The 13097-nt window shown below is 43.2% G+C and overlaps 1 protein-coding gene across 2 annotated transcripts in view; it reads right to left on the bottom strand.

The window, feature by feature from the left end:
- Window positions 1–13097, bottom strand: part of nbas (NBAS subunit of NRZ tethering complex) — a 148198-nt gene that overhangs the window by 94644 nt on the left and 40457 nt on the right. Inside the window, exons 23-31 of one of the 2 annotated variants that reach the window (XM_085770806.1) lie at window positions 12900–13053; window positions 8519–8704; window positions 6621–6794; window positions 6054–6187; window positions 2854–2916; window positions 1091–1213; window positions 886–988; window positions 631–708; window positions 336–490 (exon numbers count right to left, since the gene is read on the bottom strand). In XM_085770806.1, coding sequence (XP_085626932.1) covers window positions 336–490; window positions 631–708; window positions 886–988; window positions 1091–1213; window positions 2854–2916; window positions 6054–6187; window positions 6621–6794; window positions 8519–8704; window positions 12900–13053 — 1170 coding nt within the window. Of the gene's footprint in view, window positions 1–335; window positions 491–630; window positions 709–885; window positions 992–1090; window positions 1214–2853; window positions 2917–6053; window positions 6188–6620; window positions 6795–8518; window positions 8705–12899; window positions 13054–13097 lie in introns of both variants that reach the window. The other variant, XM_085770807.1, reaches the window with a different exon arrangement.

Genomic DNA, 13097 nt, shown 5'->3' on the forward strand with positions numbered 1-13097 from the left:
ACATGAGCAGCCACCATCACTCTTTTTTTTGCCCCCTGGCCAGCCACGTACTGTAAACATATAAACATAGTCATCCACCAATGAGCAAGATCACCATCTCAGACGGTGTACGAACACTTCTGCATGGCAGTGTTTGTACATGTCTGAATGGAAATTGCATCCAACTCATTCATTTGCTTCAAATCTGAATTTCTAACACTTACCTTAACTCTAATCTATACAAAAAACACATGTAAAGTCAGGTTCTAAACCTCAACTATTCCCTTAAAGATGCGAGATTCCAAGCCAGCCCTCAAAAGCATGGAGATCTTTCCTTTAAAAAGTCCTTTCCTCACCTGGCGAGGTCCATGCATGGGTCTGTCAGCGTTGTGGAGGAGTTGAAGTACTCTCTGGCAGCAGCCAACACTAATTCCACACTGTTGTCGTAGGCCACCTTCCGAGCGTAACCTTTACCCCTGAATGACAAGCTGACGGGAACATCCTGGTTGACCTGGAAACATTAATTCACAATCAAGACATCAATGAGACCGCAGCATTAGAATTCATTATGGGTGATTTAATATTTGGAGACCTCAGTGGGGAGTATCAGTGTAACCCTGGGGCAGAGCCGCGAAATAATATTCAATATACCTTGGAGCAGTGCATGAGCTGCCCTGCCAATCGCACGTTCTCCACACGACTTGAGCATAGCAAGGACTCAACGAAGACCTAATGCAATCAGAGGGGGCAGGAGGAGATGGGGTTAACCTTGTTTGATGCATGGTAGAAAGTCATTTTATTTAATTTACACTTGAATGCAGGCTGAAGAGGTGGAAACATGCAGTTTAATGTGTAAACTGGGGGGGCATACAGGTGAATTAAAGGGCACCGTGAGATGTGCAGTACCTGGTGACATGCCTCCTGTTTCAGACAGGTGTAAACGTTCTGCTGCATGTCAAGCAGATCCTGGAGAAGTCCTTTCCACACTGTCTCACTTACTGGAGGGTTTCTAGAACAAACACACATAGACACACGTGTAAATAATATACAAAATGTTAATGGGATCTTGAAGGATATAGCGTATGAACGTGTATTCGTGTGTTTTTCGTACTTGCGGCCAGTGTGGCGGCACAGTTTGACCATCAGTTGGTGGGCTTCCTCTTCGCTGTTCTGGCTGTTCCTCACATATGAGATGGGTTTCTGTAGTCCATGCTTCTCCAGTACCTCCACCACACTTTGAAGCGTAAGCACATAAAAACAGACGTACATTTTTGAGTCGCATGAATCAACGTGTTCTTTCAGCACACCGAGCAGACATGACGGTTGGCGGCAGAAGGCATCGGGAAATGCCAAAAGGAAAGAAACGTGGGGAAAGAGAACCTGAAAAAAAATGTAAAAAATCCAAGGGAGAGTAAGGAGGAGAAAGACAGAGAAGTGTGCGCTCTAAGCTGTTCATTATTTTGGCAGCAGGGAGTCATTTGCAAGCCACAGCGCAGATGGAGAAAGTGTAGAGTAAGACTGAAGAGCAACATGATAAAATGCACCAATAAGACAGCACCTCTTCTTAAGAGTGTTTGTGTGCATCTAGGAGTGTGTCAACAATGGAAATCTTATATGACCAGGTGAGAGAGTGAGTGTGTGTTCATGCATGTGTGTGCGTGCATGTGTGTGATGGTGTGGGATTAGCATGGCGCCCCCAGTCTCAACAGGGTCGTGCTGCTACAGATGTTCGCTCTTTGCCGCAACTCATTACCATAGTAAACAGGTGCCTGTGTGTTACGTCTACGTGTGGCTGTGTGTGTGTGTGTGTGTGAGCAATACAGACAGAGACAGACAACAAGCCCTGATATTTACAACCGTGTGTATTTGCTTGAGTGTGAATGCGTATGTGGGAGTGTCTGCATGTTCCCTGCACACATATTAATGTGCCAGAAAGTGGTAGTGGCAGCAGCTGAAAACAGCTTTTATTCTGGAGGCGCTCGGAGAGCAGACACTTCACATTTACTGCCTGATTCATCTGAGTGCGAGTGTGTGTGTGTGTGTGTGTATGTGAGTGAGTCACAATGTTTCATATACATGAACACACTCTCCCAAGCTCCCCAGGGTGTGTTTGTGCATGGTTGTGTGTGCTTGTGTGTAAATATGCGTGGATATTTGTCTATAAAGGCCAACACTAAGCTCTAACGCAGCCTCTCTTATTGCTGCTTCTTCCTCCTCATCATCATCCATATTCCCATTGCCTTCAGGCTCCCGCCCTTCCTCCCCCCTTATTCCCTCTTCCTCTCTGTGTTCAGAAGTTCACCCTGAGGAGAGGGGTGGAGAAGAGAGAATGAGAAAGAGAGAGACAGAAGGAGAGAGAGAGAGAGAGAGAGAGAGAGAGACGTAGGTGATTTTGACCTGTAACAGAAGAATTGCCAGAGGTTGTTGGAATACCATGGGATAGATGGTGGTCCTTTGATATCGAACGTGAGTGTAGGCAAGTCTGTGTGTGTGTTTTCTATCAGGTCCATAATGGGGAGGGAAGTGATAAGCACTACTACGAAGTGAACATTTCCCAAGCAATGCAGAGTTAATCAAGAAACTGAAGGGCTGCTTCAGCACTTTAAGTTCTCTAAAAATGGGTACTACAGAAATGTACGGATGAAGAGCCAGACTGAATCTTTGTTCTGTTCAGCCAATAGCCCAGAACCAAAAGACATTCAATTATACGTAACCATGAAACTGTAAGAGAAAAGAGGAGAAAAGCAACAAATCTGAGAATCTGAACCAGGCTCCTGTTTGGAAAATGATACTGTGATGATCGGTCGATGAAAGAAGACAGACGAGTGAGGGAGCGAAGAACTGCTCAAGGATGGTGCGAGTGTGTTGATGTACCTGAGATGCTTCTCAAGTTTGTCCACCTGATCATGGAGGGAGGCGGTGATGTCCGTCTCAGGCCTGCAAGATGACACACACACACACACACACACACACACAGAAAAGCATTGGTTTCGTTAAGAACAAGTAGAATTCTTTTATCCATAAAGGAATGTGCACAGTGAGCAAGTGTCTGTGTGCTTATACAATACACCGTGTATCTATACTATATGCATGGTGTGTGTGTGTGTAAGTGTGTGTGTGTGTGTGTGTGTGTGTGTGTGTGTGTGTGTGTGTGTGTGTGTGTGTGGTATCACTGTGAGGTTGTACTGATTCTGCACTAAAAATAAAACCCCATGATGCTTTGCCTTGAGGCAATAGATTCTGGGTCAGACTGGCCTGTCCCCCACTAGAGTACTGACCCGGATGAAACAACCTTCTTTGAGTGCACGGAAGTGTGTGTGCATGTGTGTGTGTGTGTGTGTGTGTGAGAGCCCGGCCCACATCTGTGCATGAGTGTGTTGGTCTGCTTTTACTGCTTTTTTTAAACCCTTTTTTCTTTCCTTTTTACTTTATAAAAAACACACAATCTTGAATTTTCAACCAATTTCTCAGCATCACTCTTCTTCTCTGACTGTCTCTGCTGCTGTACCTCCTGATCTTCCTCTCTTTCATCCCCTTTCTCTCTCTCTCTCTCTCTCTCTCTCTCTCACTCTCTCTCTCTGTCACCCTCTAATCCCCTGCCCATTTCTGCACTTCCATACACACCCGGGGTGAACGCATGTTTCATTCTTCTGAGCAGATTTAGACCTAATTAAGCTGTCTCACAGAAAAAAAGAAGGGAAAAAAAAGAAATTCACAAAATTGGGTTGAAACTACTCCGTTGTCGTTTCTCTCCTCACTGGCAAATCTGTGATATTTTAGGCTGTGGTGGCAATTTTGGAGCTTAGTAAGTCGGAGAAATCACTCCTGGGAGAAATGTGAAGTTGAATGCATTGCATATACTGTACAGCCTTGCAGCACTGCTAATCCAACCACTGCAGAAAGGAAGCCTGTCTGGGAAAGTGAAATGCTTAGTGCAATGCTTGGTATGCAATGCTTGGTATGAAATGCAGTGTGGTAGCCTACTGACTTATAAAGAAATATGTCTGAGTATTACTGTATATGCAGTCACATATTTTTAATAACCTGTCTTGAGCTGGCAATAAGCTCAAATGCTAAACTCCAGTATTAAATGGCAATTAGGAGAACACATCCTAATAGCACTGAAGATTTCAGTCTCTGCCGGTTTTGGTTCAGTGACCAGGGAAATGTAACACAATCTATTTGATAACTGACAAACCTCAGTTTATAAATGTTTTCAGTGAGATGATCTACACTTCTTCTCTTGAACGGAATCAGAACAATGAAAAAAAAAAAATTACAGCATATCCACCTCTGCTATTATGTCTGCTTTCTCTTCCCACACTGTCACCTAGAAGCTCTTTATCTTTCTAAACACTGAAATAATGTGAAGCAGCATATGATTGGTGTTGTGTATCTGCTCTTACTAAGTTTTCTGAAGCCCTGCAAGGCTCTTCCAGTGCAACTGCAGTATTTTTGTGAGGTGGGAAGTGGTTCTGGCATAAACTGTTGACAACAAACTCTCTACATTATTCAGAGTTTTTTTTTGTTTTTTTTTTCATACAGACAACTGCTGAAGTATTCAATAACTGTGAGAGCCACAAAAATTTTACTCGCCTTCATTGTATTGGAATGACAGCTAAATTATCTTGAAATACATTTCCTAACCATGATCAAATAAAACACAAAACTAGAAGCATAGCTAGGTACAAACGAGCGCCAACTAGCATAAAACAAGCACTTCATGTCAAGCTAGTTAACTACCCTAAAAAGTCATAGTAAGACACAAAGATTATTATTACATATCTGTAGCAACACTAATTACTTTCTTGTTATGTTGAATTCATTGCTGCTAACAGTTGTGTAAACAGAGATGTATAATAACATTATCACCTTGCTAGCATTAGATAGCCAATATTTCACAAGCTACTGTTTAGTCACAACGAACAGAATGATTAAAATAACACAGAAGTAAGTTATTAGCGTTTAGGTGTCCATAAAAAGGGTTAGTTGTGTCAATAGTATCCTAACAGAGTTTTGTTCGCATTAACAGTAGCTCAATGCAGCAATTACACCATCCAACATTGTGGAGGAAAACTGAAAGAAAACTAAATGACTCTTTTAATTTGAAAGTGAAATAAATCTTTAGACGTACAAGTCTATATTATAAACGAGCAACACACCACTTGATAGCTCATTAGCGTTGAACCAGCATAGCAGGACGTTAGTCACATGCATTAGGCTTGTTCAGTTTGACCTCATACACCTTGGTTTATAGTGGCTCTATTCCTAAGCGCTACTATAAAACCTTGTTTGAATGCAGTTATCCCCTGCTGTGAGTACGTCATGGAAATACATATTATCACAGCAAGGCACATCACAGCGCAGGTACTGTAAAGCAAGCTATGTGAGCCAGCTGAAAAGGTCAAACGATAACTTGTTAAAAAGTTTGTTATTTTCATCGCAACCACCCCTTAAAGCAGTAATTCAATTGTCCAATTACGGTGCACACAGGATGACTAATCCTTCTAAGAACGTGATATTTTAGCTCATTTAAGCTACACCGACACTCTACAGGTCCCATTTTATCAAGACTTTTTTCCTTTGTGCTCTTTCTTTTTTCCTGCAAGTGTTTTATTATCGCTCACCCTGCTTCAAATGCAGTGCATACCCACACAGCCTCATGAGAGACTTAAAGAACAGGACCTCTTGCCATATGAAATAAAATGTGTCACAGAGGAGAGAGAGGTAGCAGACTGCAGCATAAACTGAAGCTGGGCTAACTGATGGCTCCGTGGAGTCAGAATTAAGCGTGACAAAGAAAGAGAAGAAAAAGGGAAAGGAAAGGTGCAGAGGGAGGGAGGCAGGCAGAAACAGAGGTGATACTGTAGGTCCATTTATTGACATGTCCTAGGAGAGGGGTGGAAAAATTAAGCTGGAGGGAAAGGGAGGAGACGGGAGGGGTGGGACCAGTGTCTTCTTCTGGATGAGACAAAAGGTGAGCTGCTTTATTGTTTTTACATAATTAGATGATATTTGACCATTTGAATGCGTGTGATCATGCGTGACGCCTGGTGTTTGTGTGCATGTCTGACCCGTAGCCCCTCTGCGGCAGACACTCCAGGATGTCATAACAGAGGCTGAGCTGGTCATCTCTCTCGCAGCTGTAGATGCACTCCAGGGCAACGGCCATCAGCTGGTCTGGATCCCCGACGATCTTCTGCTGGCACTGAGGAGGAGGACGAGGAGGAGGAGGAGGAGGAGGACGAGGAGGAGGACGAGGAGGAGGAGGAGGAGGAGAGGAGAGGTCAGTGTGTGTGTATAAAGTCATGTCTAACCCTGCGGTCTTCATGTGCAAACACAAACACACAGTGAGTTCATGTTTCATTCACAGCATTCTCTTCCCTTTGAGCATTTGTGTGTGTGTATGTGTGTGTGCTGCATGTTTTCTAATAGCCAGCAGACCTGTCCTTGGCTGCGTCCTTATGCTGTCATAAATATAACATTTACAGCACAGGGCTGCGACACCGGCCCTGACATGGCACAAACAGCAGGAGACAGAGTGCGTGCTTTCATTTTTGCTGCCCCTCCGTTTATGGTCGGCCAAGTGTGACGGCCTCTACACTTGCGCACGCGTGTGCAGTGTGCGTTTGGACACTTACGTCAGGTTTGGAGTGCTGGAAGATGATGAGGGGCAGGCTGAGGTCTTGCTGGGCCAGGCTGACCAGGTACTCGCGGAGAAGAGACTTAGCCGCTCCCTCTTTCTGCCCCTCGCAGCGATGCAGGAACGGCACCATCCACTGGAAGGCGTCTTTTACATAGCGCTCGTTGTTAGACTGGTGACAGAAAGACATTCACTTAGAAGAGCAGCTTATTCATACATAAGTATTGTTTCTGTTTTTCCCCAGCAGCCACTGCCTACCGTCTCTTGAGACATATTGGTAAAGTTATATCATATCTTTAATATTGACAAAATGAAACTCAAAAAGGTCAGGTTAACCTTCAGCACCGTTTTATTACCATACCTCTGTGTCTTTGTTGCGCATCATTCATTTTGTAAATTATCTTGTAATAGAAAGACTGAAAATTAAAAAAAAAAAAAAAACATGATACTAATCTTGAATATTAAATACCATATTGGCCTCAATAAAAGTCTTTTCAGAGTCTTTCAGTAACATACTTTTGAAAACTTCGCATATACAGCAGCAGTGTAAGTATTGATTGAATGAGCAAACTAAATTGAAAACAATACTTGCAAACCGACGTGGGAGCAATTTAGAGATTGTTTTGTTTCAATGTTTTTTTCAGAACAATGTTAAGTACTTCAAATTACATTGACAGGAAATTATACCATGTAATTAAACCTGAAGTTGAACCATAATAGCTCCAGTAAAAGTATGTGGGTTTTTCTCTTACTGTAATTGTACAGAGAGATGCATGTCAAGTTTGCAGGCCTTGCACCTTCAGCTCTGACTATATAAGATAAGATCCGTAGGAACAATGTGATTAAAAATAAATAAATCTGAAGCTAAATGCTAACTCTCACACCCACACGCAAACATTTTACTTTGCTGTACTGTGCCTCTGATAAAGAAAGACATCAGACACAGGCAAAGAGGGAGATTTAATCTAGGCGAGTTTGGTAAACATTCGCAAACACACACACACTCACGCAGCACCCAAAGGGAGTACCAGTCAAACAGCATGTGTTAGTGCAGTCAACAACATTAGCTGGCTGCCTGCCTGTATGGCAGATCCTACTGGCAGTGGTCCTTGCAGGCTAAAGCTGGCAGTTATTAGAGACAATTTAGAGGACAGCTCATATTATGTACTCCAAGGGGACTTGTAACTGTACTACCTGCTGCAGACGGCCTTTCATAGCTCTCTTGCTGCCTTTGGATGGAAAGTTTGTGTTGTCAAATGTCAGCGATTTTAAGGGATGAATATGATTTACTGCAGCGCTGCTGTTCAGTATTTTAAACTGTACAACTTTTCTGCTTTGTTGCCCATTCAAGTGGCAGTTGGCAGACATTATGTTCATTTAAGCAATGAACGAGGATTAAAGGAGCCATTTGTAAGTTTTGCTAATACTACATAACCGACATTAGCTGCTGTGTTTCATCTAGTCTGGCAATTAAACGGCTATTGTTATCCCATAATTCAGAGTAGCAATAGCAACACTTGAAATTAGCTCTTCAAAAGTAACCACATGGAACTTGAAGTGAAATATTTTGTCAGCAGAGATTATTAAAAAGAAATACAGATTAAATAAATGAAGAGATGAGAGAGAATACGTATAAATAAATGTCAAAGGGCAATATGCCAGTGACACATCAACATCATGTGTCGCCATTGTAAAGAAGGAGGGTGTGTAATATTAGTAACAAGATAACAGTGAGAACAGCAGCATGCAAATATTTAATCACACGTACTTGATTAATTTTATGATAAAGAATATGCGTATAACAAATGAATTTCACTTAGATTACTGATTCTGAAACAGGTAATGGCAAAAAGGTTTGAAATGTGAAATGTGAAATGTGAAAATGATGTCACTTACATTTTTCATGAGCAGGCAGAGCTTGTCAATGTCACTTAACTGCTGCAGATCTTTAAGTGTCAGGCTCAGTTCACAGGATGTCTCATACACAAGAGTTTCCATGGTGACCAAGTCATCGCACAAAAGCTCCAGCCCTGGGATCTCCCGCTCCTTCCCAAGACGCACCAGTGACAGGGCACAGTCCACCTGACGGAGAGGAGAGTAATGTCAGTGAGTGATGACACCATGCTGAGCGGTTTCAGGCGATGACAACTACATTAGCGGCTCTGTGAGACTGCAAATGTGTATTGTAAACATATATATAAGAAAGGCTGAGACAGAGAAGCCCACCCCAGGGGCTTCACAAAGCTCATGGATGTGCACATGCATTGCAAATGTACTGAATGCCATGAACATGTGTACAAATGTTCATGCCGATCCATCACAGTTTGTCATACATTTTTCAGTCTGGACCGAGGTGAAAGCAGCCTCCTGCAACCAAGGTGAATGCTGCACGGTTTTAAAGAGGAACTATGCAAGATCTGCACCTTAATTAAACAGCTTTGGAGTCATTGTAATGATTAAATGACTTGTTACAGGAAGAATGAAGGCTCTCTGTCTTCCTCCTAGCGTCTCTTGGCTGGAAACCAACCTTGCAAGATCAGCACCTCCAACCCGGTGTCCCAGATCTCGTCTAGCGAGAAACATGGACTGCTTTACGACACTACAACACAAACAGGCTCGGTAATCCGTGATCTCTTATTAACATTACCTCGGTAGATATCACTCCACGAAACTCGCCGTCTTCATTGAAAACAAATGCACATGGAGGGAGGAGGGTTAGCTGTGAGTTTTTAGACGGTGAAAATATGCATTCTGAAACTGTAGGGGGAGCTCTGTAGAGGAAAAAATAACCGTAACACCAAAAAAGTGACTGAACCTGTATAGTTCACCTTTAACACCAACCCATCCAAATCCTCTTTTTTGTGATTTGGCCTTTTAGGGAAGACAACTTGTAACAATGGAGCAATGACAATTCCCTCTGTGGTTATAACTGCTGCTGTTCTTTGTAGTGTTGTATGTACTGTGCATGATGTACCTTTTGTTTCTCCTCCTCCGCCCCATTTAACCAAGTCAAAGATACTCGGTCAGCAGGCGAAAGAAGAAACTGTTTATATGCGGCACATCACTGAAAAACTGCTGCTGAGATCTCTATGACATTAACAAAATAACAACACCCCTACTACTCCAAAACCAGGTAATACCCATCAGTCATTACTAATATCCAATCATTAGTCTTTAGACAATAAAAGAGGGAAGGGTTTGGGCTTCCCGCTACTCTAATCAATACATTTCCATCCAGAAGAGCAACTAATCGATATCCGACCACCTCTATGCTGGCAGAACGCCCAGCCAATCAATGCTCAGCCACCTGTGGATGCCAGCCAATCAATAGCAGATGCCACTAGGCCCTGTAGCGATGATTGCTTTCTCTTCACCTTTTAGAGAAGGAGAGCCCATTGACACAGCGGTTAGCGCTGCGTCTTGCTTGTACAGGCACACAAACAGAAGTTCGTCATCTTCAGCTTATCTTAAAGCATTGCTCGCCAAATAAATGCCTTAATTTGTGAAATGTACACACACACACATGCGCACGGACAAGGAAAAACCCAACTCACCTTGAGTCAGAGCCTGAGCAATTCGATACAACAAGAGAGAGAAGTCTATTGATCTAATTGTGAGTAAAGATCCTCCCTGTTCTCTCCTTTCCTCCCACCTCCTTTCTCCCCGCTCTCCAGAGACAGACTCCCCAGCTAATCGCAGACAATTCAGATGTTTAAATCTCACACTTTTTAATTACCAACTCATCTCCATGCCTTCCCCTCGTCAGTCCCTGCTCTATAACACAACTAGTGTCCTCTGCCTCCCTCTCGCCACCAGCTCAGAGGATTCAAGTCGTCTTCAGTTTAATTTTCCAGCTATTTGATCCTTCCTTGTCTCTCCTGCCTGTCCTATCTTATTTTATTTACTTTATTTTAAACGTAAGTTGTTGTTTTTTTTTACATTTTCTCTTTAACTAGGCTCTTTTTTTTCTTTCTGGACCATCTTCTCTTTTTCCTCCCACCTTGTAATATAACCGTGCAACAGTCATCATGGTTGGTCTTCATTTGAACTCCCAGTCTGGCCTTTCGCCATAAGTGCGCCCGTTGCCCCTCTCTGTCTGCTTTTCCAGACAGAGCCAACCTCTTATTTTGTACCATTTTGTTGCCAGCAGTGTTTCAGATAACACTTACTTTTAATATCCTTCATTTCTATCCTTTCACCCCTCTCTCATATCTGATGGTTCTCTTTCCCACAGACAGCTCTTTCCATGAGATTGCTTTCTGTTTTTACCTCAACATCTGTTAGTGCTGTCATCCTCTCTTTATGTTTGTAATACACCGTAAGCTAACTAGGGTGGTAGCATTCCCCCAGCATTTATCTTTCTTATTCCTTCTTTCGGTTGCATTTCTATTCTCTGCTTTCTCTCTTTCTCTCTCTCTGAGTCATCTTGTCAATCTTCCCATTCAGCGCTTCGCTTCCTGCCGCTCAGTGACTGGCTCAGAACACTCATGCTTCCTCTTATGTGGCTCCTTTTAATCAAACCCCATTTTCCTCCATTAAAACACTCTTCCAAGCATAAACACGGCCAGATGAGGGACGGGAGGGGGGTGCAAACGAGAGAGAACAAATGAGATGAAAAAGTAAGGCAGGCAGGAAACAAGTGGAGGAAGAAAATGGCAACAGAGCTGTTCCAATGTCTCTCTCGCACTCTCTCTCTCTCTGTCGCATTTCAGAGTGTGTGTGTGTGTGTGTGTGTGTAAGAGAGAAAGAGGGAGAGAAAGAGGGAGAGAGAGAGAGGAACAAGTGTGTGAAAAAGCAAGGAGACACAAGAGTTAGGGATGGTCCCAAGAGGCTCCTGGAGTAACGCGTCAGAGAGCAAAGGAAGATGAGGTCTAATTAAAAAGGAACAAGGGAAAGACTGAAAGAGAGAGCTGGTGTGATTCCTAGAGATTAACAAAGACTTCCTTTTTACACACACACACACACTCCAGAGTCTCCCCTCTTTCTCTTGAGTGGATGATGAAAGGCGCGATTCCCCAGTTGTCTTCAAAAATGAGCAATGGACCCCCAAATCTCTTCTCCTCCATCCTCCTCGCGCCCAGCGAAAGGGATAAAATGGAGAAATGAAGGGGAAAGATATGAGTGCACCCCAGTTAGTCCTTTCACAAAGACAAAGAGAGCACAGTGACAACCTTGATCCATCACTGTGAAGGAGGTAAAGAGGGGAGGGATGGGTGGGGGGCTAGAGCCACGGCGTGGATGGTGTGGGTGGAGAGAGTGGGCAGCTCCAGCGGTTACATCCCATTACTCCACTAAACAAGTCCCATCAAGTCATATTTTTCAGTTACAGCAACAGAACGCAAATGACAGAAGCTTTGGTTACTCTTCATTAGAAGTCCATATGGCAAATATGATAATGACTGTCACAGATAGGATCAAAGTGACCTTGACTGATGAAGGTTGGCAACATCTCTTCTGCAGTCTGAATCGCAGCCTGTCACATTTTTCTGCTCCAATCAAAGAGGAGAGAGCGAAGAAAAGAAGTGTGCAACGGCAATTATCCTCCCAATTGCCAGATGTCCATTACTTCCTCTCTGCTGCTGTCCTGCTGTAAGTTTCAATTAAGTACACAGATCCTGAGAGCAGCCTCAGCAGGGTGTGCAACGTTGCACCTTAAGAGAGAAATTTCTTCCAGTTGGTGCTGATTTTTTTTTTTTTTTTTTATCATTAACAAGGGACAAATAAACTAACTGCAAGGTTAAAGCGAGGGCAACTAAAAAAAACATAATTCTGTGCAGGTGGTAAATGTTGTTGAGAAACACTTCCCTTGTCGCCATGGCAGCCAGCTGTCTGAACAGAGCTTTCCTCAGTTTCAAGCCACAATTAGAAGATTCAAAGAGAAAGCTGGTGATACATTTGAAAAGAAGTTTGGAAGAAGTGTTATCAGATTGTGTTAGAGGGGAAAAAAAGTGTTTGTTTCGAACAGACAAATCCAAGGACAGAGAAAAAAATGTGCGTAAAAAAAAAAAAGGTGGGGGTGAGGGGGGGGCAACAAAACCACATATTTTCATATATCCTCATTTAAGGTGTTACACTCAATTTTTCCAGCAATAAAGGCGACTGAGATGTTTGTGTGTAGAGGGTGAAAAAAAAAAACCACACCACACCGGGACCACCAATCACAGCAAGACGCAGAAATGAATATCGGATTGTTGATTTTGGGAAAGGTCGGAGGTGTAAAGCGGTGTAGTATGCGGATGTTTGACCATCATTTGTCAAGACTTGAGGGTGTTCATACCTGTCTGGAGCAGGACTCGATATCCTGGGCTCTGCTCTGGTACCAGTCGGTCAGCAGGTCAATGGAGGGAGTGTCCGTGCGGAACCTGAGCAGCCCTGAGACCTCCTCGTACAGAAAACTGTCGTCATCAAACAGGTGCTGGTCGAGCATCGCTCTGAGGAAGACATGGAGGAAGGGAAGTTTGGATTGCATGAGTAT

The sequence above is a fragment of the Trachurus japonicus genome, chromosome 24 (assembly GCF_045865225.1).
Source record: "Trachurus japonicus isolate A0001 chromosome 24, Traja_1.0".
In the NCBI taxonomy this organism is placed as follows: Eukaryota; Metazoa; Chordata; class Actinopteri; order Carangiformes; family Carangidae; genus Trachurus; species Trachurus japonicus.